The 25,340-nt window shown below is 45.1% G+C and overlaps 1 protein-coding gene across 1 annotated transcript; it reads left to right on the top strand.

Moving 5' to 3' along the window:
- The first annotated feature begins 9,735 nt into the window (after positions 1 to 9,735).
- PRXL2B (peroxiredoxin like 2B) lies at positions 9,736 to 24,577 on the top strand. Its single transcript, XM_077250439.1, has 7 exons — positions 9,736 to 9,904; positions 14,556 to 14,760; positions 16,444 to 16,495; positions 18,418 to 18,481; positions 19,744 to 19,819; positions 20,867 to 20,985; positions 22,268 to 24,577. The coding sequence occupies exons 1-7, from the start codon at positions 9,842 to 9,844 to the stop codon at positions 22,292 to 22,294; spliced, it is 606 nt and encodes a 201-aa protein (XP_077106554.1). The 5' UTR covers positions 9,736 to 9,841; the 3' UTR covers positions 22,295 to 24,577.
- The last annotated feature ends 763 nt before the right edge of the window (positions 24,578 to 25,340 follow it).

Raw genomic sequence — 25,340 nt, 5'->3', positions numbered from 1 at the left:
CCACAGCCACGCACAGCCACGCACAGCCGCCGCACCCAGCACAGCCGCCCACAGCCACGCACAGCCGCCCACAGCCACGCACAGCCGCCGCACCCAGCACAGCCGACCACAGCCACGCACAGCCGCCGCACCCAGCACAGCCGCCCACAGCCACGCACAGCCGCCCACAGCCACGCACAGCCGCCGCACCCAGCACAGCCGACCACAGCCACGCACAGCCGCCGCACCCAGCACAGCCGCCCACAGCCACGCACAGCCGCCCACAGCCACGCACAGCCGCCGCACCCAGCACAGCCACCCACAGCCGCCGCACCCAGCACAGCCGCCACACCCAGCACATCCGCCGCACCCAGCACAGCCATGCACAGCCGCCACCAGCCACGCACAGCCGCCGCACCCAGCACAGCCTCCCACAGCCACGCACAGCCGCCCACAGCCACGGACAGCCGCCGCACCCAGCACAGCCGCCGCACCCAGCACAGCCGCCCACAGCCACGCACAGCTGCCCACAGCCACGCACAGCCGCCGCACCCAGCACAGCCGCCCACAGCCACCGCACCCAGCACAGCCGCCCACAGCCACGCACAACCGCTGCACCCAGCACAGCCACCCACAGCCGCCGCACCCAGCACAGCCGCCGCACCCAGCACAGCCGCCGCACCCAGCACATCCGCCGCACCCAGCACAGCCACGCACAGCCGCCACAGCCACGCACAGCCGCCCACAGCCACGCACAGCCGCCCACAGCCACGCACAGCCGCCTACAGCCACGGACAGCCGCCGCACCCAGCACAGCCGCCGCACCCAGCACAGCCACCGCACCCAGCACAGCCGCCGCACCCAGCACAGCCGCCCACAGCCACCGCACCCAGCACAGCCACGCACAGCCTCCCACAGCCACGCACAGCCACCTACAGCCACGCACAGCCGCTGCACCCAGCACAGCCACCGCACCCAGCACAGCCGTCCACAGCTGCCGCACCCAGCACAGCCGCCCGCACCCAGCACAGCCACGTCACATACAGCCGCCCGCACTCAGCACAGCCACATACAGCCGCCCGCACTCAGCACAGCCGCCCGCACTCAGCACAGCCGCCCGCACTCAGCACAGCCGCCCGCACTGATGGGGGTGCAGGATGGAGCAGCACGTGATAGGATGGGGGCGCAGGATGGGAGCACATGACAGGATGGGGATGAGGATGGAGCAGCACATGACACGGTGGAGTGGCACATGACAGGATGGGGGCGCAGGATGGAGCAGCACATGACACGGTGGAGCAGCACATGGCAGGATGGGGATGCAGGATGGAGCAGCACATGACACGGTGGAGCAGCACATGACAGGATGGGGGTGCAGGATGGAGCAGCACATGACACGGTGGAGCAGCACATGACAGGATGGGGGCGCAGGATGGAGCAGCATATGACAGGATGGGAGCAGCACATACCAGGATGGAGACCATATTCCAATATAAATGCTCGCCACCCGGGCGTAGAACGGGTTCGTTAGTATATATATATATATATATATATAATCATCTAAGGGGTACTTCCGTCTGTTTGTCTGTCTGCCTTTCTGTCTGTTACCTTAACCCCTTAATCCCATATGACGTACAATCCCGTCAAGGTGACCTGGGACCTAATTCCCCTGTGAGCGCGGCCGATCGCGGCTGGGTGTCAGCTGATTATCGCAGCTGACATCCGGCACTATGTGCCAGGAGCAGTCACGGACCGCTCCCGGCACATTAACCCCCGGCACACTGCGATCAAACATGATCGCAGTGTTCCAGCGGTATAGGGAAGCATCGCGCAGGGAGGGGGCTCCCTGCGTGCTTCCCTGAGACGATCGCTACAAGGCGATGTGCTCACCTTGTACCGAGCGTCTCCTCCCTGCAGGCCCCAGATCCAAAATGGCAGTAGGGCTACTTCCGGGTCCTGCAAGGAGGTGGCTTACCAAGCGCCTGCTCAGAGCAGGCGCTGGTAAGCCAGGAGCAGGGCACGCCAGATCGCTGATCTGACACAGTGCTCTGCAAAGTGTCAGATCAGTGATCTGTCACTATACAGTGATGTCCCCCCTGGGACAAAGTAAAAAAGTTAAAAAAAATTGTTTTAAATGTGTAAAAAAAAAATATATAAAAAATCCTAAATAAAGAGAAAAAAAAAGATATTGTTCCCATAAATACATTTCTTTATCTAAATTAAAAAAAAACAAACAATAAAAGTACACATATTTAGAATCGCCGCGTCCGTAAAGACCCGACCTATAAAACTGGCCCACTAGTTAACCCCTTCAGTGAACACCGTTAAAAAAAAACAAGGCAAAAAACAACGCTTTATTATCATACCGCCGAACAAAAAGTGGAATAACACGCGATCAAAAAGACAGATATAAATAACCATGGTACCGCTGAAAACGTGATCTTGTCCCGCAAAAACGAGCTGCCATACAGCATCATCAGCAAAAAAATAAAAAAATTATAGTCCTCAGAATAAAGCGATGCACAAAAAACAGAAAAAAATGATATAAATGAGGTACCGCTGTAATCATACTGACCTGAAGAATAAAACTCCTTTATCCATTTTACCAAATGTGGAACGGTATAAACGCCCCCCCCCCCCCCAAAAGAAATTCATGAATAGCTGGTTTTTGGTCATTCTGCTTCACAAAAATCGGAATAAAAAGCGAAAAAAAAAGTCACATGCCCAAAAATGGTACCAGTAAAAACGTCAACTCGTCCTGCAAAAAACAAGACCTCACATGACTCTGTGGACCAAAATATGGAAAAATTATAGGTCTCAAAATGTGAAAACGCAAAAAATATTTTTTGCAATAAAAAGCGTCTTTTAGTGTGTGACAGCTGCCAATCATAAAAATCCGCTAAAAAAACACTATAAAAGTAAATCAAACCCCCCTATATCTCCCCTTAGTTAGGGAAACATAAAAATTTTTAAAAAATGTATTTATTTCCATTTTCCCATTAGGGCTAGGGTTAGGGTTAGGGCTAGGACTAGGGTTAGGGCTAGGGTTAGGGTTAGGGCTAGGGTTAGGGTTGGGGCTAGGGTTAGGGTTGGGGCTAGGGTTAGGGGCTAGGGTTAGGGCTAGGTTTAGGGCTAAGGTTAGGGTTAGGGCTAGGGTTAGGGCTAAAGTTAGGGCTAGGGTTAGGGCTAGGGTTGGGGTTAGGGGTGGGGCTAGGGTTAGGGTTGGGGCTAGGGTTAGGGCTACAGTTAGTGTTAGGGCTACAGTTAGGGTTGGGGCTAAAGTTAGAGTTAGGGCTGGGGCTAAAGTTAGAGTTAGGGCTGGGGCTAAAGTTAGGGTTAGGATTGGAGCTAAAGTTAGGGTTAGGGCTACAGTTAGGGTTGGGGCTAAAGTTAGGGTTAGGGTTGGGGCTAAAGTTAGAGTTAGGGTTGGGGCTAAAGTTAGGGTTGGGGCTAAAGTTAGGGTTGGGTTTGGATTACATTTACAGTTGGGATTAGGGTTAGGGGTGTGGTTAGGGTTATGGTTGGGAATAGGGTTAGGGGTGTGTTTGGGATAGGGTTTCACTTAGAATCGGGGGTTTCCACTGTTTAGGCACATTAGGGCTCTCCAAACGCAACATGGCATCCAATCTCAATTCCAGCCAATTCTGCGTTGAAAAAGTAGAACAGTGCTCCTTCCCTTCCGAGCTCTCCCGTGCGCCAAAACAGGAGTTTACCCCAACATTTGGGGTATCAGCATACTCAGGACAAATTGGACAACAACTTTTGGGGTCCAATTTATCTTGTTATCCTTGGGAAAACAAAAATTTAGGGGGCTAAAAAAACATTTTTGTGGGAAAAAATAATTTTTATTTTCACGACTTTGCGTTATAAACTGTAGTGAAACACTTGGGGGATCAAAGTTCTCACAACACATCTAGATAAGATCCTTGGGGGGTCTAGTTTCCAATATGGGGTCACTTGTGGGGGATTTCTACTGTTTAGGTGTATCAGGGGCTCTGCAAATGCAACATGACGCCTGCAGACCAATCCATCTAAGTCTGCATTCCAAATGGCGTTCCTTTCCTTCCGAGCTCTGCCATGCGCCCAAACGGTGGTTCCCCCCCACATATGGGTTATCAGCATACTCAGGACAAATTGGACAACAATTTCTCCTGTTACCCTTGGAAAAATACAAAACAGGGGGCTAAAAAATAATTTTTGTGGGAAAAAAAATGATTTTTTATTTTCACGGCTCTGCGTTATAAACTCTTGGGAGTTCAAAGTTCTCACAACACATCTAGATAAGTTCCTTGGGGGGTCTACTTTCCACAATGGTGTCACTTGTTGGGGTGTCATGATTCCCAATGGCAGGGACATGGGTAAAAACAGGACTAGCTCTAGGAAGATGGAATCTAAGCTGACCGCGATGCTGAACCTAACGCACAACTACCAGTGGCCGGGGAACGTACCTGCGTTTTATCCCTAGACGTCTCGCACCAGCCGGAGATCTAGCTACCCCTGATAGAGGAAACACAGACCTGGCTTGCCTCCAGAGAAAACCCCAAAGTAATAGTAGCCCCCAACATATAATGACGGTTAGTTAAGAAGAAAACACATACGCAGTATGAATACAGGTTCAGCAAAGAGAGGCCCACTAACTAGATAGCAGAAAATACAAAAGTGGACTTCGCGGTCAACTCAAAACCCTACAAAATACCATCCTGAAATGACTTTAAACTCCGGTATCAACTCATGACACCGGAGTGGTCATTTCAGTTCACTAGAGCTTCCAGCAGCAAGATTCATATAAATGCACGCTGGACAAAAGGTACAAATGATCAAACTTATCTGACTCAGCAGACTTGGAGCAGGTAGCAAGTAACAGAGGAGCTCTGGTAACATTGATAGCCGGCAAGTAAATGAGTGAGAAGCCAGACTATATAGGAAACTCCCATTTCCTGATGGGAACAGGTGCACTGGAGATAGAAGACAGAAGTCAACCAGTACCACCAGTAGCCACCAGAGGGAGCCCACAAACAGAATTCACAACATGGGGGGTTTCAATGTTTAGGCACATCAGAGGCTCTCCAAACGTGACATGGTGACCCATCTCAATTCCAGTCAATTTTGCATTGAAAAGTCAAATGGCGCTCCTTCCCTTCCGAGCTCTCCCATGCGCCCAGACAGTGGTTTACCCCCCATATGGGGTATCAGCGTACTCAGGACAAATTGTACAACAACTTTTGGGGTCCAATTTCTTCTCTTACCCTTGGGAAAATAAAAAATTGGGGGCGAAAAGATCATTTTTGTGAAAAAATATGATTTTTTATTTTTACGGTTCTGCATTATAAACTTCTGTGAAGCACTTGGTGGGTCAAAGTGCTCACCACACATCTAGATAAGTTCCTTAGGGGGTCTTCTTTCCAAAATGGTGTCACTTATGGGGGGTTTTAATGTTTAGGCACATCAGGGGCTCTCCAAAAGGAACATGGCATCCCATCTCAATTCAGGTCAATTTTGCATTGAAAAGTCAAACGGCGCTCCTTCTCTTCCGAGCTCTGCCATGCGCCCAAACAGTGGTTTATGAGCGTACTCAGAACAAATTGTACAACAACTTTTGTGGTCAATTTCCTCCTGTTACCCTTGGTAAAATAAAACAAATTGGAGCTGATGTAAATTTTTTGTGAAAAAAAGTTAAATGTTCATTTTTTTTTAAACATTCCAAAAATTCCTGTAAAACACCTGAAGGGATAATACACTTCTTGAATGTGGTTTTGAGCTCCTTGAGGGCTACAGTTTTTAGAATGGTGTCACACTTGGTTATTTTCTATCATATAGACCCCTCAAAATGACTTCTAATGTGATGTGGTCCCTAAAAAATATTGGTGTTGTAAAAATGAGAAATTTCTGGTCAACTTTTAACCCTTATAACTCCCTAACAAAAAAAAAATGTTAGTTCCAAAATTGTGCTGATGTAGATATGTGGGAAATATTACTTATTATTTTACGTGACATATCTCTGTGATGTAAAGGCATAAAAATTCAAAGTTTCAAAATTTTCACCAAATTTCCATTTTTTCCACAAATAAAGGCATGTTATATCGAAGAAATGTTACCACTATCAAGAAGTACAATATGTCACGAGTAGTGTTGAGCATTCCGATGCTGCAAGTATCGGGTATCGGCCGATACTTGCTGTATCGGAATTCCGATACCGGGATTCCGATACTCTTGTGGTATCGGGTATCGGGTATCGCAACAACATTAATGTTAAAATGTGTAAAAGAGAGAATTAAAATAAAAAATATTGCTATACTCACCTGTCCGACGCAGCCGGGACTTCAGCGAGGGAACCGGCAGCGTTGTTTGTTTAAAATTCGCGCTATTACTTGGTTACGTGAATTCCCGGCTTGTGATTGGTCAGGTCGGCCACGTTGCCGGGACGCGGACCAATCACAGCAAGCCGTGACGAAATTACGTCACGGCTTGCTGTGATTGGTCCGCGTCCCGGCAATATGGCCGCCCTGACCAATCACAAGCCGTGACGTCACGGGAGGCTGGACACGCGCCCATTTTAAAATGAGCGCGTCCAGCCTCCCGGCTTGTGATTGGTTGACCGCGGCGCAACCAATCACAAGCCGTGACGTCACGGGAGGCTGGACACGCGCCCATTTTAAAATGAGCGCGTCCAGCCTCCCGGCTTGTGATTGGTTGACCGCGGCGCAACCAATCACAAGCCGTGACGTCACGGGAGGCTGGACACGCGCCCATTTTAAAATGAGCGCGTGTCCAGCCTCCCGTGACGTCACGGCTTGTGATTGGTCAGGGCGGCCATATTGCCGGGACGCGGACCAATCACAGCAAGCCGTGACGTAATTTCGTCACGGCTTGCTGTGATTGGTCCGCGTCCCGGCAACATGGCCGACCTGACCAATCACAAGCCGGGAATTCACGTAACCAAGTAATAGCGCGAATTTTAAACAAACAACGCTGCCGGTTCCCTCGCTGAAGTCCCGGCTGCGTCGGACAGGTGAGTATAGCGATATTTTTTATTTTAATTCTTTCTTTTACACATTTATATGGTTCCCAGGGCCTGAAGGAGAGTTTCCTCTCCTTCAGACCCTGGGAACCATCAGGAATACCGTCCGATACATGAGTCCCATTGACTTGTATTGGTATCGGGTATCGGTATCGGATTGGATCCGATACTTTGCCGGTATCGGCCGATACTTTCCGATACCGATACTTTCAAGTATCGGACGGTATCGCTCAACACTAGTCACGAGAAAACAGTGTCAGAATCGCCAAGATCCGTTGAAGCGTTCCAGAGTTATAACCTCATAAAGGGACAGTGGTCAGAATTGTAAAAATTGGCACGGTCATTAACGTGCAAACCACCCTTGGGGCTTAAGGGGTTAAACCTGGGTCGCTGTTTAGTCCGTCCGCAAATTGGCCCCTCCATACTCTACTCCAGTCAGCGCCTGTGTGTCGCACCATCCCGCACAAACTTTTTACTATTGATGCTGGCTATGCAGCATCAATAGTAAAAATATATAATGTTGAAAATATGATAAAAATCATGCTGTTCTCACCTTCCGTTGCCTCCGCAGCTTTACCGCTCCTCATGATGCGGCCGGCAGCTTCCATTACCAGAGATGTATTGCGAAATTACCAAGATGACTTAGCGGTCTTACAAGACCGCTACGTCATCTGGGTAATTTTGCAATGCATCACTGGGAACGGAAGCTGTCGGCCGCATTGCGAGGTGCGGGACAGCTTCGGTGGACGACGGAAGGTGAGTATATATCTATTTTTTTTAAATACTTTTATTCACAGGGTTATGGTGGCCACACTGCTGTATACTACGTGGCTGTTATATATTACGTGGTTGCTATATACTACGTGACTGCTATATACTACGTGGCGGTCTGTTATATACTACATGGCTGCTATATATTACATGGCTGTGCTACGTACTACGTGCCTGTGCTATATACAATGCTGCCGGACGCAACCAATTAGCGATATTGGCACGGAATATATCCACCACTCACAGCGCCACGTACATACATATTCTAGTATACACAATGCTTTCAAATTGGCCCACCATCCAGTATATATATATAGAGAGATATATATATATTTTTTTTTCTTTTTAAAAAAAGAAAAAAATAATTTGTACTGTGAAGGCCACTATATATAGAGAGAGATAGCGATATACTGTATATAAAAAAAAAAACACATATAAGTATTAGTATTGTGAAGGCCACTATATATTATAAATATAAATAAAACTTACTCATCCCCATTTGGACATCTGGGGTGCTCTCAGCATAATTACTAAATAATTGGTGACAAATACAAGTCCAGGAGGCGTCCTTGACAAGGTGATTTTGATAATTTGAATCTCGGGGATCCCAAAGTTCAGGGCGCTCCTGGACCAACACCAAGAGCATCTCCACGTTAATTAAACGTGACATGATACCAGTAGGCAAAGTTTCCACTCCGTGGAGGTGTGTCACATGCACAGATTCCTGAATGGTGGTTTAGGGGAGCCTGGCAACACTTCCCTGTATGTCACTTCCTGTCATGTGATCTTTTGTGTCTTTTGTGCTAAATTCAATCCGTAAAAAACGGATGTCATTCGCATGGTGCGTGTGCTATGCGTTTTTTTCTCGCACCCATTGACTTACATTGGCGAGTCTCGTCCGAGAACCGCAGCAATATGCAGCATGCTGGGATTTTTTTCTCAGTCCGATTTCAGCTGAGAAAATAAACGCAGATGAGATGTAACCCATTGAATAACATTGGTCCGAGTGCAATCTGATTTTTTATCGGATTGCACTCGTCCGTTTTTCTCACAAGTGGAAAAGAGCCCTAAAGCTGGGTTCACATGCATCAGTGGCGTCCGTTAGACGGACTACGTTACACCGCTGCATAAACGCGGTGTAACATAGTCCGTTACGGCCGCCATTGACTGCAATGTCGGACGCATCGCTAGCGCACGACCACAATGGGCGTGCGCTAGGGATGTGCCGTCATTGAGTGGCGGACCCGGAGACGCGGGCTGCAGTGTTTCCGGGTCCGTCACTGCTAGCGCAGATGGAGCTAGCAGATGCTCTATCTGCGCTAGCGTGCTGCCAAAGTCGGCACTTGCGTTACAGCAGCCCGTTTAACGTATGTGTTGAACGGGCTGCTGTAACGCAATGTGAACCTAGCCTAAAGTATATACACACATAGACACTATATGGGTATGTGCACACGTTGCAGATTTCCTACGGATCCGCAGTGTTTTTTTCCGCGCAGATCCGCAAGTGATTTACAGTACAAAGCAAATCAATGGCAAAAATGGTGCGGAAAAATCCGCATGGAAAACGCAGCAGATTGAAAAAAGGACCATGTCAATTCTTTTTGCGGATCTGCTGCGTTTCTGCATCCATTCCATAATAGAAATCCGCAGGGGTAAAAAAAAAAGAAATCCGCACAAAATCCGCAAAAAAAACCGCACAAAAACTGCAAAAAAAAGCGCCGATTCTGACATGCGTTTTCTGCCAAGAAATGCAGAATCTGCCCAGAACATCCCACAGTCTAATCCGCAATGTGTGCACATAGCCCTAAACTTGCACAGGTAGTTACACCTACACACTATAAAGTGGAGCCGTTATCTTGTCACCTGTCATCTCTTCATTAAAATGTTATGAAAGATACATTGTAGCGACTTATGCAACCTAGCCCCGCCCACATAACCGTATAAGGCTCTACAGCTCGTCCTTTCAAGCCCATCCCAGCGAAGTCCTGCGTTCTGATTGGCTGACGGGAGACTGCTGCAGGACCTGGAGTAATAATACCAGGAAGCGACTCCTCCAAACCCCGTAGGTCGGCCATGGGGGACGTGGACCTGGTGAAGCTGGGGGCGCTCCCTGTGAGGCACGCTCTGACCGGGGAGGTGAGCTGGGGTTTGGGGGCGGCAGTGGGTGCAGTTTGCTGGTCTCCGTGTTCCCCGGGTCACACCCCGGTCTGCAGCCTCGGCTGTGGCAATGAGTAGCGAGGTTTCATCAGCCGCTGCAGTGGCCGGGTATTTATAGCCGTGCTGCGGTGTGACCCTACACACAGTGTATACCTAGTTATATGCGAACTGGGGTCACTTCGAATCTGGTGTGCATGATGGAAAATAACAATAAGGGACAGGTTTGTTTTTCGTCCAAATCGATGAGCCTGTGAAGAGAAGGCTATGTTCCCTACAATGAGCTTTTGGTGTGTGTTGTGACCCCAACATAACAGAACCCAAACTGGTGACGTCTATTCATCGATCGAGTGCTGAGAGTTATTGTTTTAACCTGCGGGAGCAGCTTGATGTCTGTTTGTTGTTTGTTTGTTTTTTTACTAGGAAAAATAATTACCACACTGATGGTAAATAGTCACTCTGCCCAAAAATGTATGAAAATGTAATTCCGCACACTGAGGAGATTTTTTTTTCCCCTCTTATATAAAGGCGCACTCAGAATTTCTTAATGTCTCCCATTGGTGGCTGTAAGGCTACGTTCACATTTGCGTTGTTGGGCGCAGCGTCGTCGATGGATACCGACGCATGCGTCATGCGCCCCTATCTTTAACATGGGGGGCGCATGGACATGCGGCGGTATACATTGTAATGCGTTTTACGACGCACAAGACAGGGCGCAGAGGACGCTACTTGTAGCGTTTTCCCTGCGCCGAAACTGCTGATCTTTACTATCTTATGACAACGCATGCGTCGCAAAACGCTGCGTTGTGTACATGCGTTGTTGGTTGCGTCGCTGACGCTGCGCCCAACAACGCAAATGTGAACGTAGCCTTAGCTGTATGTGCAGTAATATACTCAGCGGCGCACTGATACCATATAACCACGTTTGTTCTTCATTGTTTCTGCTGTGTGGATCAGAGGTGACTTCTTGAATTTTTTCAATGTAAGGGCTCATACAGGCGACAGTATTATCTCTCCATGGGCGATCCGACATAACATCAGATCGAACCCAGACCAATGTTAGTCTATGGAGCCGTGCATGTGTCCAATATTTTATTTTCCCTGTCCAAGTAAAAAAAAATATAATCACTGCTTGCTCTAGTTTTGATCTGATATTCAGATTGCACTCAGCCATGCAAGTCAATGAGTCATGGGAAACCTTGGACTGCGCTCGGATGACATCTGAGTGCAGTCTGAGTTCCACTCACTGACAGAATGGAGAAGATGTAGACGTGTTTTTTTTTTTTTTTTCTCCACCTCAGTGTGCTCCAATTCTCTCATCCAAGAGAATCTAAGCACGCTGTGATCACAATCTAATCAAATGCTACGGCCCTCTGTACCTGCTCCAAGCCTATGAGACTCTTAACGAGCCCCCCTGACTAAGCCTCAGAGACTTGGATGGAGAAAGTATCCACTATTCCACCCAGAAAATGCAGTATGATCTGATGGGTTACATGTATAGGCACGTGGTGCCGGTATGGACCAGAGTATGAAAACATCCGAAGATGGCAACAAGTGAGTATATAAAGGGGGGAAAAAAAGCTAATAATAATTTATTATTATTATCAAATCATGGACATCTGAATGAGGCCTTATCTGTAGATTTTTTTTTTTTGTTTGTTTTTCTTTCTGAGAATGAAATGCGGCTCTGTGGAGTCATTGACAGGTAATCCAGTGTAAGCAGAATAGGGCGTCATCAAGCGCAAGTGTAGGAACCCCACTCTGCTTTACATTGATGGATTCTAAGGCTGGTCCTAGAGACCTTGGTTTGTGCAGTATTTATCTGCCTTGGCCAAACTACACAGCAGGAATCCTACAGATTTTCCTCTTCTTTTTTTTTTTTTTTTTTTTTTTTTTTTATCTTGGAAGATTTTAATGACTGAAGAAGAGACTGGCTTAGCGCCTCTGTAAACGGGTAATGTGTGCTGGCACCAGAGTCAGACTGTATGGCATAATAGATATGTAGCAGTGCCAGCCGCCCCTAGGGATTTGTGTAACGGCTTTATTTTTAGTAGTGACTTGTGTACTAACAGGTCTCTTTATGGGAAGGTTCACACGACAGTGTAAAAAATCGGTCTTATTTTCATCCAGAAAAGTGGGACAATTATATTCTCACTTGTCAGCCGTGTACAATCCGTTTCTATTTTTTTTTTTTTTCTTTGCAGTAGCAGCTATTAATCATTTACAGGACCATTTAGGGTATGTGCACATGGTCTGTAAACTCTGCGGGTTTATCGTTGCGTACTTGTGTGGCATCCAACCCACAGCATCCAGATGTTACAACATAGTGGATGGGATTTCAAGAAATCCCATGTCCACTATGGGTCCAGTGACACCCGTGGCTTCCCTGCGGAGAAGGACATGTGACGCGTCTTTCCAGACTGCAGAATGTCTATTTATCTTGCAGAGATGTGAGTCACCTCAAGATAAATATCACCCGTACAATGTATTGGACGTGGTGATTCTGCACGGTTCAGTGGTCACACTGCGGATTCACCTGCGTTTAATAGCCGGTAGCACTTTGGATGGAGCAGACGTGTTCTGCGTCCAAAGCGCTGCCAATTCCTGAACTTGTGCACCTACTCTTACATTACAACTCTGTAACATAGGAAACTGTATCTGTACAGATCCGATGCCTTACTGTGGCATTATATGTGTGTGTGTGTATATATATATATATATATATATATATATATATATATCACTAGCTATTGAACCCGTTCTACGCCTGGATGGCGAGCATCTATATTGGTATATGGGCTCCATCCTGTCATGTGCAGCCCCCATCTTGTTTTGTGCGCCTCCATCTTGTCATGTGCTACTCTCTTCCTGCGCCCCCATCCTGTCATGTGGTGCTCCTCATCCTGCACCCCCATGCTGTCATGTGCTGCTTCTATCCTGCACCATAATTCTGTCATGTGCTGCTCCCATCCTGTCGTGCTGCTCCCATACTGCGGCCCATCCTGTCATGTGCTCCTCATCCTGCACCCCCATGCTGTCATGTGCTCCTCCCATCCTGTGCCCATGTTATGTCATGTGCTCCTCCAATCCTGCGCCCCAGTTCAGTCATGTGCTTCTATCCTGCGCCCCCATTCTGTAATGTGCTGCTCCTATCCATATGCTCTGTACACTGCTCCATAAAGATTGATGGCCCCCATAAGATGCTCCATAGTATATGCCCCGTATGCTGCTCCATAAAAGTTGTTGGCCCCCATAAAATGCTCCATAGTATTATATGCTCTGTATGCTGCTGCGATATAAAAAAAAAAAAAAAAAAAGACATACTCACCTATCATTGCTGAGTGCCGGGGGCCTGAGCAGGCGGGGACATCAGCGCGCTATGGGGGTCAGGTGCCGGTATCGCCGCTGGCTCAGGCCCCCGGCACTTGCTATATCCACCTGTCCCCCGTTCCACCGCAGCGCGCCGCTCTTTATTCTGGGTCCTCTGGCTGTGACTGTTCAGTCAGATGGCGAGCACTAACCACGTCATCGCGCCCACTGACCGGAATGTCACAGGCAGAGGATGCGGAAGACAGAGCGGCGTGCAGCGGTGGAACGGGGACAGGTGAATATAGCGTTCTCACCCTCCTGGCACGTCCCTGCTTCTCCATCAGAGATCACGGTATGCGTTCAGTGCTTACGCATACCGCGATCTCCTCTGGGCTCTGTGGTGTCCAGACTGCGCAGGCATTTGCGCAATCTATAAAGTGGTGGGACAGAGTGGCGCTCCCAGCACTCACTCACTCACTCTTATTATTTTTTTTTATTTTATTTATTTATTTTTTTCATGTACCCTTAGTCTCTTCCATCATCTCCGGCAAATCGGCCTCTGTGCGATGCGATGAATTTGTTTTGACATCTAACGGGCAATGCCTCCTTGAATAACATGAGATCTGACTTTTTTTTTTTTTTTTCGAAGAATAACACTGACCATAAATACAGTTGTGTACATGAGCCCTAAGAGTTTTAGTCTCTCAATAGTTCCATCCACGGCTACAAGAGACTGATCCTGGCTGTAACTGCACCCCGGCACTGACAGATCTCTCAGCATTAGAGACGGCTTTGGATCAGCGCAGAGGCGCAGTTACAGCTCCGCCCACTATGCACCGAGCAGTTACTGAAACCGCCCAGCAGCTCCTCTATGACTGAAAGCCTGAGGCTGCCGAGAGGACTAAAGTTAATTTCCTTCTGAAAGCGGGGCTCTAAGTGCGGTGGCCGCACAACTTCACAACACTATTAGCCTGCCGATTAACCCCATATCTGCAGGTTAATAGTGTTTATTTTTCTAGACTTTAAAGGGCTTGTCTGGTTTCCTGACATTAGTCTGCGGTTACTCCTATGTCACCGCCTGTGGGCCCCAATCGGGGGAAGAAAGGAAGTAGTCCAGCTTCACGGAAAAGCCAATCCTATGTTATTAGCTGTGCATACAAACTAGTGACGAGCTAAAATGCGAACATTACACATTTCTGGTGCTGAGAGCGCCCTTAGTCCTGCTGGGACGCCAGGTATGTCACATGCAGTGTGTACATGGCGGCATCTGACCAGATGTCTGGACGCTGCTGATAATCTTACATCTGGCATTTTGTTCTTTCAGACAGTCGAGCTGCAGTCGCTGTGGAGAGACCACACCACCGTCCTGTTCTTCCTGAGGAGGTTCGGCTGCCAGGTTTGCCGCTGGACGGCAAAAGAAGTTTCCAAGCTGCAAGATTCGTTCAGTGCCAACCAAGTCCGTCTGATAGGGATTGGACCGGAGAGTTTGGGGCTGAAAGAATTTGTAGATGGGAAATTTTTCACAGGGGGTAAGTGCACATATAGGCACAGTCAGCATTGACCAACATGTTGCCTGTAAAAGACCACAAGATCTGGCAAGAAATCTGATGGATTGATTTTCATCCACTGACATGGATTATGACTGGCCGCCTGCTGATAAAGTAAGACTCCTGTAAAAATGACTACAATAGGCCTGACTGGACAGAGTATGATCTGACGCCCTCCCTGTGCCATATTTCACCCCTCGGGGTATATACTGTATATTATCTTGAGATTTCCTTTACGTTCTTCCATGATTAGTATCAATGGCATCGATCAAGTTTCTGTAATGATCTTTTCTTATTAAACTTTGCATTAAAATGGCTGCTCTTATCTAAGAATAGGTGCCGGATTATTAGACTTTCTGGATTATCAGATGCCGGAGTAAAGGAATTTTACCATTTTCTGAAGTAAAACTCTTACTCCAGATCATTATCACAATCTTCTCATTTAAAAGCCCGTATGAACTTTTTGGGGAGTTAACAGAATATGGTTTGCTGTTGATGGTGATCTTTAGTCCCCTTAAAGGGATCATCCAGGACTCTTTTATTTCTTTTACTATGAGCCTAAAAAATAACAAGCAGGTAGTTGCTAACAGTGGCAACTACCTGCCTATTTTACCTTGGTGCCGGCTAAGAGCGTGATCACTGTCCGCTCCTGCTGGTGATTCAGCTTCTCCACATCGACAGAACAGCTTTTCTTCCAGGCTGCTTTGTGGACGGGTCGTGATGCCGAAGTCGTCTGTGACAGCCTGCGGTCAGGCCCCGTCAATGGAGCAGAGCGCAAAAGAAGCCGCTGCTCTGTGACAAGATGTCACCGTAAGCCACAGGATGGATGGCGGGCACGACAGGCAGGTAGATGGCAACCACCTGTCTGCTGTTTCATACGTAAAAAAAAATAATAATTAAATAGTCCTGTATAACCCCTTAAGTGCTGTAAGAATACACACTGCAGTTTTGCTCAGTCTACTGTATTATTACAGCATTGTTTTAAGGGGATGTAGCATAATCGGCACCTATGTCTTGCAGACTGTACCTGGAGGAAAATGGTCAGAACATACGATTTCCCACAGTCCACTTTCACCCTTAGGCTGTGTGCACACGTTGCGGATTTTTCATGGGTTTTTTTCGCTATAAAAACGCATACATTATGCATCCCATTATTTAGAATGCATTCCGCATTTTTGGTACACATGATGCGTTTTTTTCCGTGAAAAAAACACATCGCGGTAAAACGCGTCAAAAACGCGAAAAAACGCTAAAAAAATGCATGTGGATTTCTTGCAGAAAATGTCCGGTTTTGCTCAGTAAATTTCTGCAAGAAATCCTGAACGTGTGCACATAGCCTAAATGTAGGAGAGAATGGTTATTAAAATATTATATTGAGAAGTAGCTAGTTATGCAATGGCGTGACATGACCATCCAAGGAGGAGCTTCACTTTAGCCTGTGGTGGACATCTGATAGAAGTCATCCTTGTATTCCTGCAAGTTTTGTGGAATAGGTTTATGGCTTTTTGCACAACTGATTGCCGTTCCCTTATCCTGTTAATGAATATCCCGCCTTATGAATTCCATAGCACCCGGCTGCCTTTACTATCTGTAGTTTTCCATCTTTTGAAGTTGTGTAACATGATGTCATTGGTTGTGTAACTGTGAATCTCTGCTTTATTACAGAATTATATCTGGATGAATCAAAGCAGAGCTACAAGGAGCTGGGATTCAAGAGGTCGGTGTCTGAAAAGCCCATACAGATGGGTGGCAACCAGTGGTTATATTCTACAACCTTATGTCCTAGCCCAAGTAATGGTGGGCTAATTCTTAGTTTTGGTTTAAGGGATACCTGTAACCAGGTTTTCCCCATATAAAGTACAGCCAGCATCTTTCAGCCCAGTGTTACAGTATTCTGATATGCTGTATGTCCCCAATTACCTATGCAGGGCACAAAAAATACTCGCCTACAGTATGGTCTGGTCTTGATCCGGCGCCTCCTCCCTTCTTATAATTGCCGTCCTCCTTCCCTGCTTTGTGTGGATGACGCTTCCTATGTCGTCCACACATTGTTCCTCATCACGCTTTCACATAGGCGTTCTTCTCTTCTCGGTTGAGGGCAAAACACTGTAGTGCGCATGCTACGAGTCTTCAGTGCTCCTTGGCCTTTTTTGCACTTGCGCATTACATATTTTTTACTCTACCCTCAGATGAAGTTGGAAGTGTCATCCACCAAAACATGGAAGGGGGATGATGATCGTAAGAGGAGGAGACAACCATCAGACTGAACCATGCCTTATAGAACGCTTTTTTGTTTTTTTTTTGTTTTATTTTTGTTTTTTTTCCCTCTCTGTGCCTTGCAAAGCGGATTGCGGTGTACATATAGCATGCTTGAATGCTGTAATAGAGGGCTTAAAGATGCTGGCTGTACATTATATGGATAATTTGGGAGGAAATAACTGAATATAGGTCAAAACATATATGGCAAATATATCATAATTTTATTGAGAAAAATGGTAAAAGTTAGCACTGAAAGCAAGAGTGCCTGCCCTCTTATAATAAGCTTTTTGGAGAGGGAAATGTCATTCTCCAGCAGGACTTGGCACCTGTCCACACTGCCAAAAGTACCAATACTTGGTGTTAAAACCACACTATCACTGTGCTTGATTGGCCAACAAACTTGCCTCATCTTGACACCATAGACAATCTATGAAATATTGTCAAGAGGAAGATAAGAGATATCAGACCCAACAATACAGACAAGCTGAAGGCTGCTATCAAAGCAACCTGGGCTTCCATAGCACCTCAGCAGTGCCACAGGCTGATCGCCTCCATGCCACGCCACACTGATGCAGTAATTGATGCAAAAGGAGCCCTGACCCAAGTATTGAGTGCATTTACTGAAGATACATAGCCAACATTTCAGATTTTAAAATAATTTTTCAAGCTGGTGTTACATAGTATTCTAATTTACTAAGATAACGACTTTTGGGTTTTCATTGGCTGTAAGCCATAATCATCAACATTAACAGAAATAAACACTTGAAATAGATCACTCTGTAATGACTCTATCTAATATGAGTTTCACTTTTTGTTTTGAAGAACTGAAATAAATTATCTTTTTGATGATATTCTAATTTTGTGAGAAGCACGTGTTTATAAAGTGATTAAAAGATGATTTCTCAGCAACAACACAGCTGATATAACACACAGGGAGGACTGTTTTCAGTAGTCTATAGCCTGTATGCCCATATTAGTTTATATAGGTTAAATGTGGTGAAGATTCCTTTTGAATGTAAGGCCTCTGCAGCAATATATTGTGTATAGGGGGACAACAGTGACCCCTAGTGGCCATATCAAATAACAAACTTTGCATATTGTGATAATACAAAGGTTTTGACATGGCAAAAAATACCTGTGAGATGCCTATGGATAGGGAACAAAACAATGACAAATGTTTCATGTTCTCTTCTTCCTTCCCTTTTAAGGTCACATGTTTCTGTTTATGCTGCAGGCATGCTTTAAATATATGTGGTTTTTTAGAGGAGTTTTTTTTTTTTCGATACCTGTGGCCACAACCTTCTCTTATGAGCACTTTATTAATGAATCATTTTTTTTTTATGCATTATGCTGAGGGTTTCCATATGTTTCTCATTGTAGGTATAATGCTCTTTCTATAGTCCCTGCAGCTCTTGGGAAAAAGGTTCGAGATATTGTCACCAAGGTGAGAATATAGTTTTGCAGAGTATTTATCTGTAATTAATCTATTCGGCTTTTTTTGATCAATAATCACTGTAAATCATCCTATCAGGGAAAAAAAGGACTTTTACAAAAATATACCACATAATGTATCCAGCAAGGAATAATTAACATATAGTATAATGCTGTCAATGTGCTACATTCCCATGAGAGACACACACACACACACACACACACACACACACACACACACACACACACACACACACACACACACACACACACACACACACACACACACACACACACACACACACACCTGTCAATGTGCTACATTCCCCTGAGACACACACACACACTTTTCCTAAGTGGGGAAAAAAAAATCTCATTGCACTTTAGAATAATGAACCACATAATCCTAGGTTTGTCTCGTAAGCTGTCACTAATGTATTTCATCTCTAGTGGTGAGACAAAGTTTATAAAGGTGTCAATATTCCAAAGACGTCACACTATTGAATAGGATGAGCAGTACTGCAAAGGAATTCACTAGTGATACAAGTTGTACTTACCCCCCACACCGCCTTCTATACAGTATAAGGGCCCCACGTAGTTATGCATAGAGTATAATGGCCCGATATAGTGCTCCATACAACATAATGGGCCCTGCATTGCCCTCCCTACAATATAATGGCCCCAAATGGTGCTTCATAGTGTGCCGGCCCCCACATAGTGCTCCATACAGTGTACTAGCTCCACATAGTGCTCCATACAGTGTACTAGCTCCACATAGTGCTCCATATAGTGTACTGGTCCCCACATAGTGCTCCATATAGTGTACTGGCCCCCACGTAGTGCTCCACACAGTATAATGGCCCAATATATTGCTCCATACAACATAATGGGCCCTGCATTGCCCTCCCTACAATATAATGGCCCCAAATGGTGCTCCATACAGTGTACTGGCCCCCACATAGTGCTCCATACAGTGTACTGGCCCCCACATAGTGCTCCATATAGTGTGCTGGCCCCCACATAGTGCTCCATACATAGAAATGGGCCCCACGTTAAATAAAATCTACTCACCCTGACTGCCATATATGGCCCGAAGGCCAGAGTTCAACATATGTGCCCTACAGTATAAATGGTATTTATCCTAGCTTTTTACATAACAAAAATATACCAAACAACTTTCCTTTATTTGTTTAGGAGTAAATTTTTCTTGTCGGATGATATTGAGTATTTATCTAACTTGGATTGTATTTCAACTACCTATCCTTCAATTTACAGGCAAATGCAGATGGAGTGCAGGGGAATTTCAGTGGAGATCTCCTGCAGAGTGGGGGAATGTTAATTGTCACTAAAGGTAAAAAGATTTTCTATGAATTGTTCAGAAATTAGAATTTTAAAACTTTATACATAACAACCACAAGATGGCAGGAGGGAGCTTATCAGACAGACAGGAAGAAGGGAAAAACAGTTATAAACCTCTGGAGCATGGCTCCTCGACTTTTATTAACCCCTTAGTGACTGAGCTAATTTTGACCTTAATGACCAAGCCAATTTTTACAATTCTGACAACTCACTTTGAGGTTATAGCTCTGGAACACTTCAAGGGATCCCAGTGATTCTGAGTTTTTTTTTTTTTTCCGTGACATATTGTACTTCATGTTAGTAGTAAAATTTCTTCAATATGAATTGCGTTTATTTATGGAAAAAAAAAAAAAAGCGGAAATTTGGCAAAAATGTTGCTATTTTAAAACTTTTATTTTTGGGCCCTTAAATCAGAGAGTCATATTGCACATAATAGTTAAATAACACTTCCCAGATGTCTACATCAATCTTGGAACCCTATATTTTTTTTTTTTTTTTGTTAGGAAGTTATAAGGGTTAAAAGTTGACCAGTGATTTATTTTTCCAACAAAATTTACAAAACTTTTTTTTTTTTTTTTTTTTGCAACCAAATTACATTTGAAGTTACTTTGAGGGGTGTATATGACAGAAAATAGAAAATACCCAAAAGTGACACCAGTCTAAAAAACGGCACCCCTCAAGGTGCTCAAAACCACATTCAAGAATTTTATTAACGCTTAAGCAATGTGGAAAGAATGTCGGATGATAGCCGAGACCCCGGAGATTTTCTGACGATGGGGTGGGGGGTGGGGGGGGCGCTATACCCTTATTTCTCGGCGTCGTTAAAAACCCGCTCTGTGGAATAAGTACCCTTAACTGCCGCCGTTAAAAGGCGTATCTGCGATCGTTAAGGGGTTAAAACACACTGCGCTGTAGGTTCATAAGCAATTTCATCACTGTTTTTTTATTTATTTATTTTTATTATTATTATTATTTATGTAGCCGAAATTAAACTGTTTTCTGTGTTTTATTCCTCCCCCTTATATTTTCTTTTTACTAGGAGGAGAAAAGGTTTTGCTTCATTTTGTACAAGATTCTCCTGGTGACCACGTTTCTCTAGAAACTGTAGCGAAAACTCTGGGCATTTCCGCAAATGTGACTGAAGGACAGCGCCCTCAGGTAACTCCTATGTAGCAGGACCTGTTGGTGGACTGCTCTATTCTACCTTTTTCTGCTTCCCTCACCCTACAGTGAATTTCCACCTTTATCTCCATAACATTTCTAGCGCTAAAATTAATTTCATATAGGACTATCCCTAAAGCAGGGTGTTTCTTGGGTCTCTGTAATGGAGCTTCCGATCTTCTACATATACTTAGGAGTCAATTCATTAAAGGGAACCTGTCACCAGTTTTGGGTCATATTTGTTGGGGTTTTCAGGTGTTTGATTCACCCTTTCCTTACCCGCTGGCTGCATGCTGGCCGCAATATTGGATTGAAGTTCATTCTCTGTCCTCCGGAATATTGCTTTGCGCAGGCGTGTACTCCGGAGGACAGAGAATGAACTTCAATCCAATATTGCAGCCAGCGGGTAAGGAAAGGGTGAATCAAACACCCGAAAACCCCGCCCATATGACCCAAAACTGGTCCCGCCAAATTCAGGTGACAGGTTCCCTTTAAGACATTGTACATGCCAGTCTTAATGAAATGCTCGCTGGAATACAATGTTCCAATTCATTAAAGGGTTTATCCAGGACTAATTTTAATTGTTTATTACTACGGGCCTAAGAACTGACAGGCAGGTCGTTGCACCCAGCACTGATCTCTGCCGACAATTCTACTGCTTCCACTAATGTCATGACGACAGAGCGGCGGCTTCATCTGCAGGGAGCCGGCTATCAGTCAGAATGACATTGCAGTCACGCCTCGTTAACGGAGCAACCTGGAAGAAGAGCTGCTCTGACATGGAGCCGTTGGTGACTGCTCTGAGCCAGCGCCACATAGGAGTAGAAACCTCTGGTGCCAACTACCTGCATGTTAGTTTTAAGGCTTATACTAAATATAAAATAAGGGGTTGTCCAGGACTATTTTTTTTCTTTTCTTTTTTTTTTTTTAAGAGATGCACTACACTTAATGAATTTGAAGCATCTCCTCGGTGTTCTGCACCTCGCCAGAAATGCTACTCCAGACTGGGTCTCGATTAGCATTTGTCATCACCTTTGGTGAATTTGATGGGTGGGCACAGCTATGTCCAGTCCCACACCAGCTGTGCCCATTTTGGCAGAGCTGCTTTAAAACGACTTCTCCTGCGTGGACTTCAAATCATTGCTCTCTTAGATTCTGTATAAGATAATCATTTTGATGCAGTCCCTATAGGAAGTGCACTGTACCACTCTGTAGTGAGGGTGTAGCCATATTGTCTGGCGCTTGCCGACATCACCTTCTTGTTTTTTTTTCCCCACAGTGTAATGAAGATGTGTGCACACGCTAAATGAAGAAACCTGTCCCATTTTTTATGGGACTTGCATGGTGTCTCGGCTGGAATCTTCATTGCTTGAATCCCACTACTGACCAGAGGGTTTCACTCTATTCTAATGGGTCGTACATGAAAGGAAGGTTCCCATTGTCCCCTAAATTAAGCTTATTGTTCGTACAGTCTAATGAAACCAACTATAACATCCTTACTCTATTTGTTTTTATTCCTTCCTCTTTCAAATATCTCTGCTTACTGTTAACTTGGAATAATGGTTCCCTATGCTTTCTCCAGCACAGCTCAGAGCTCTGTAGTTTTCTGTACTTTCCTGTTGCTGGTGGGGGGAGCTCCACATTGAGTGAGTGACTGTTCTAGTCGGGGTCTTCAACCTGCTACAACACATTAATGGTCTGCCAGTGCTTGTTTTCAGTCTACACTGTTATCACTAGTTTGTACATAACAGTGCCTTTGAACAAATGCATGGCTTAGGAAAGGGAGAGCAGTGATTTAGAAAACTGCTCATTTTTGGGGGGATGCTAGGGATTGTAATTATGCTGGACTGATAAGAACTCTGTCAGGAGCAGAAAGGGGTGAAGTTGAGCAGCAAACTTGATTTCTATACAGCAATGTGCTGGAGAGAGGTGGCTGGTATCTCTTGAGTTAACTCCTCTTCTGAAGTGTAACAACTGCCAATACTCTGCAAGGGTCTGTTGGTTAAGCTCCTTGGAAACCAGTTTTACGTTATGGAAGATAAAAGCTTTCATAACAGCAGAATGACAACAGATAGTAAAAATCAATTAAAAACTTGCCAATTATCATGCTGTCTAAATAAAGCAATTAAATAACACGAGACTACCCATTTAATGAGTTTACAACCTTTGGATAGTAGAGATATTTAAAAATGATAGTAATAATTTTAAGCCTTTGAACTGGAAAACCCCACAAACGGCTGCTGATCTTTTAGTTGTAGTATGGATTCTAAAATACATCCATTTACTGTCTGTGTGAAGTTGGCCTTTAAAGGGGTTGGTTGTTCATCGAGCGCGTCTTTTCTCAATGTAAGTGTATAGGCTAGATGCCGCTAGTCAAAATGTAGCCCAAAGTATGCAAATTGCCACCAGGCGCTAGCACCAGAGAATCCTCACAGCGTGTGCATCATGAGAATTCACAAGTCTACAAAGTGACCGGAGACTTGTACCTTGAGATACCTCTTTAAAATGAATTTCTACCTGCAGCCATTTTTCTTTCTGTTTTTTTTTTTTTTCTTGAAACAAGATATGTTTTAGATTCTGTGTTCATTGCTTTCTTAAAATAGATTTTTTTAGAAGTCTTCTGAAGTGTTGTGTTTTTTTTTTTTTTTTTTTTGCGAAACAGATCCCCAAATCCTTTATAGATGTAGTTGTATGATAATCAAATTGCTTAGTCACAATTGATGAGTGAGTATACTCATTGCTCGGGTTTTCTCGAGCACGCTCGGGTGGTCTCCGAGTATTTATGACTGCTCTTATTTTAAGTTTTCATCACCTCAGCTGAATGATTTACAGCTACTAGCCAGCTTGATTATATGTGGCGATTACCTAGCAACCAGGCAACCCCCACATGTACTCAGGCTAGCTAATAGCTGTAAATCGTTCAGCTGCCGCTATGAAAACGAAATCTCTGAACACTAACAAATACTCGGAGATCACCCGAGCAACAAGTATACTCGCTCATCACTATTAGTCACTGCTAATGAGCACGCTCTGTATTCTAATTATATATTGAGCCTCATATAACACACAATGATGATACAGTTGTCTCTATCTAGTGCTGTAGGCAGTTGGAATAATATTTTGGAACGGTCTATGAAAAATGTTGGGATCTGCATCAGAAAAAATGGATTTCTAACCTTTCGTAAAGTTATACAGAACTGTTCAAAAGTTTTACGCAGGTATGAAAAATGCTGCAAAGGAAGGGGATCATTTACGCATACATAAGCAGATAATTGTTTAAATGATGAACGATGTGATCGAAACTCCCGATGAGCAGATAGTGTCAGACAAGTGATTATACAGGACGAGTGTCATGAATGAAATGGTTGAGTAGCGATGGCCAGATCGACCATTCGGCGCTGTGATCACACAGATAATATGAAGTGTAGATGTGTTTGACGTTCAAATCCCATTAGTGACACTATTTCTTTAGAATACATGAGTTGATAAAGTATTGTACAAACATTTCGGTTGATACTGTGCAAAGAAAATGTAATTGAATTTGTGATGCAGACAATATTCGTTAATAAATATAATGGTTTTACCTGAACAGTGGCATTTTCATTAATAATGCTGAACAATATGACCTGAATATGGCCTCATTTCAATTCTCCAGCTGCTACTGAACAATATCCTCAGAACACGATCAACCACGATCAACCAATCACTGAGAGCCGTACCAGTTTAGGATTTGAATCCTCACACCAAATTTTTGTCAATCTAATTGTTGAACGAGCGTACAATCTTCATTGTAGTGAGGCAGTGACCCAGTAAAGTTCAAAGCAAAATCTCTTTAACGTCCAAAACTCACAAATGAAAAGCAAAACGGTATCCTCCAGATCGCAGCTGGGGCGTTAAGACAGTCCGTATCCGAGACCTGTTGCTGTGGGTGACTGCACCACCATATCACGTCGAGGGGCACCAGGTGTTTGCTTCCCTTGGCTCTGTGTTCACTTCACACACGCTGGATGTTGCAGAGCCACCAACTCTGCAGCTTGAAACCAACACTGACTCGCCCAAACCCTTGCTGCATGGTTTTTAAATGGAATCTATGGCTATGGGCCACTTGTAAGACCTGGCTGGAGGGAGAGGACCGCCCCACTTCCATCCTGTATTTCAATCCAAAAATATAAGCCCATGCCAGGTTTTCTTAAATCTGCCTTGGCCAAATAGCTTGTCCATGACCAAACTTACTTTTGTTCTGCACTGCAACCACAGCTATGCCCGTGACTGCAATGCACTCCAGCAGCTCAATATGCTTCTATGCGCATCCTGGGGGATACATACCGACCCTTCCATATAATTCCCCTGAC

The sequence above is a fragment of the Ranitomeya variabilis genome, chromosome 4 (assembly GCF_051348905.1).
Source record: "Ranitomeya variabilis isolate aRanVar5 chromosome 4, aRanVar5.hap1, whole genome shotgun sequence".
NCBI lineage: Eukaryota > Metazoa > Chordata > Amphibia > Anura > Dendrobatidae > Ranitomeya > Ranitomeya variabilis.
The sequence above is the reverse complement of the archived record's forward strand: the minus strand, read 5'-3'. Positions and strand labels throughout refer to the sequence as shown.

Coding starts and splice junctions, on each gene's coding strand:
- PRXL2B (XM_077250439.1), top strand. CDS start 9,842: ATGGGGGACGTGGACCTGGTGAAGCTGGGGGCGCTCCCTGTGAGGCAC. Junction 9,905..14,555: donor GGCACGCTCTGACCGGGGAG/GTGAGCTGGGGT, acceptor TTGTTCTTTCAG/ACAGTCGAGCTGCAGTCGCT. Junction 20,986..22,267: donor CTGAAGGACAGCGCCCTCAG/GTAACTCCTATG, acceptor TTTTCCCCACAG/TGTAATGAAGATGTGTGCAC.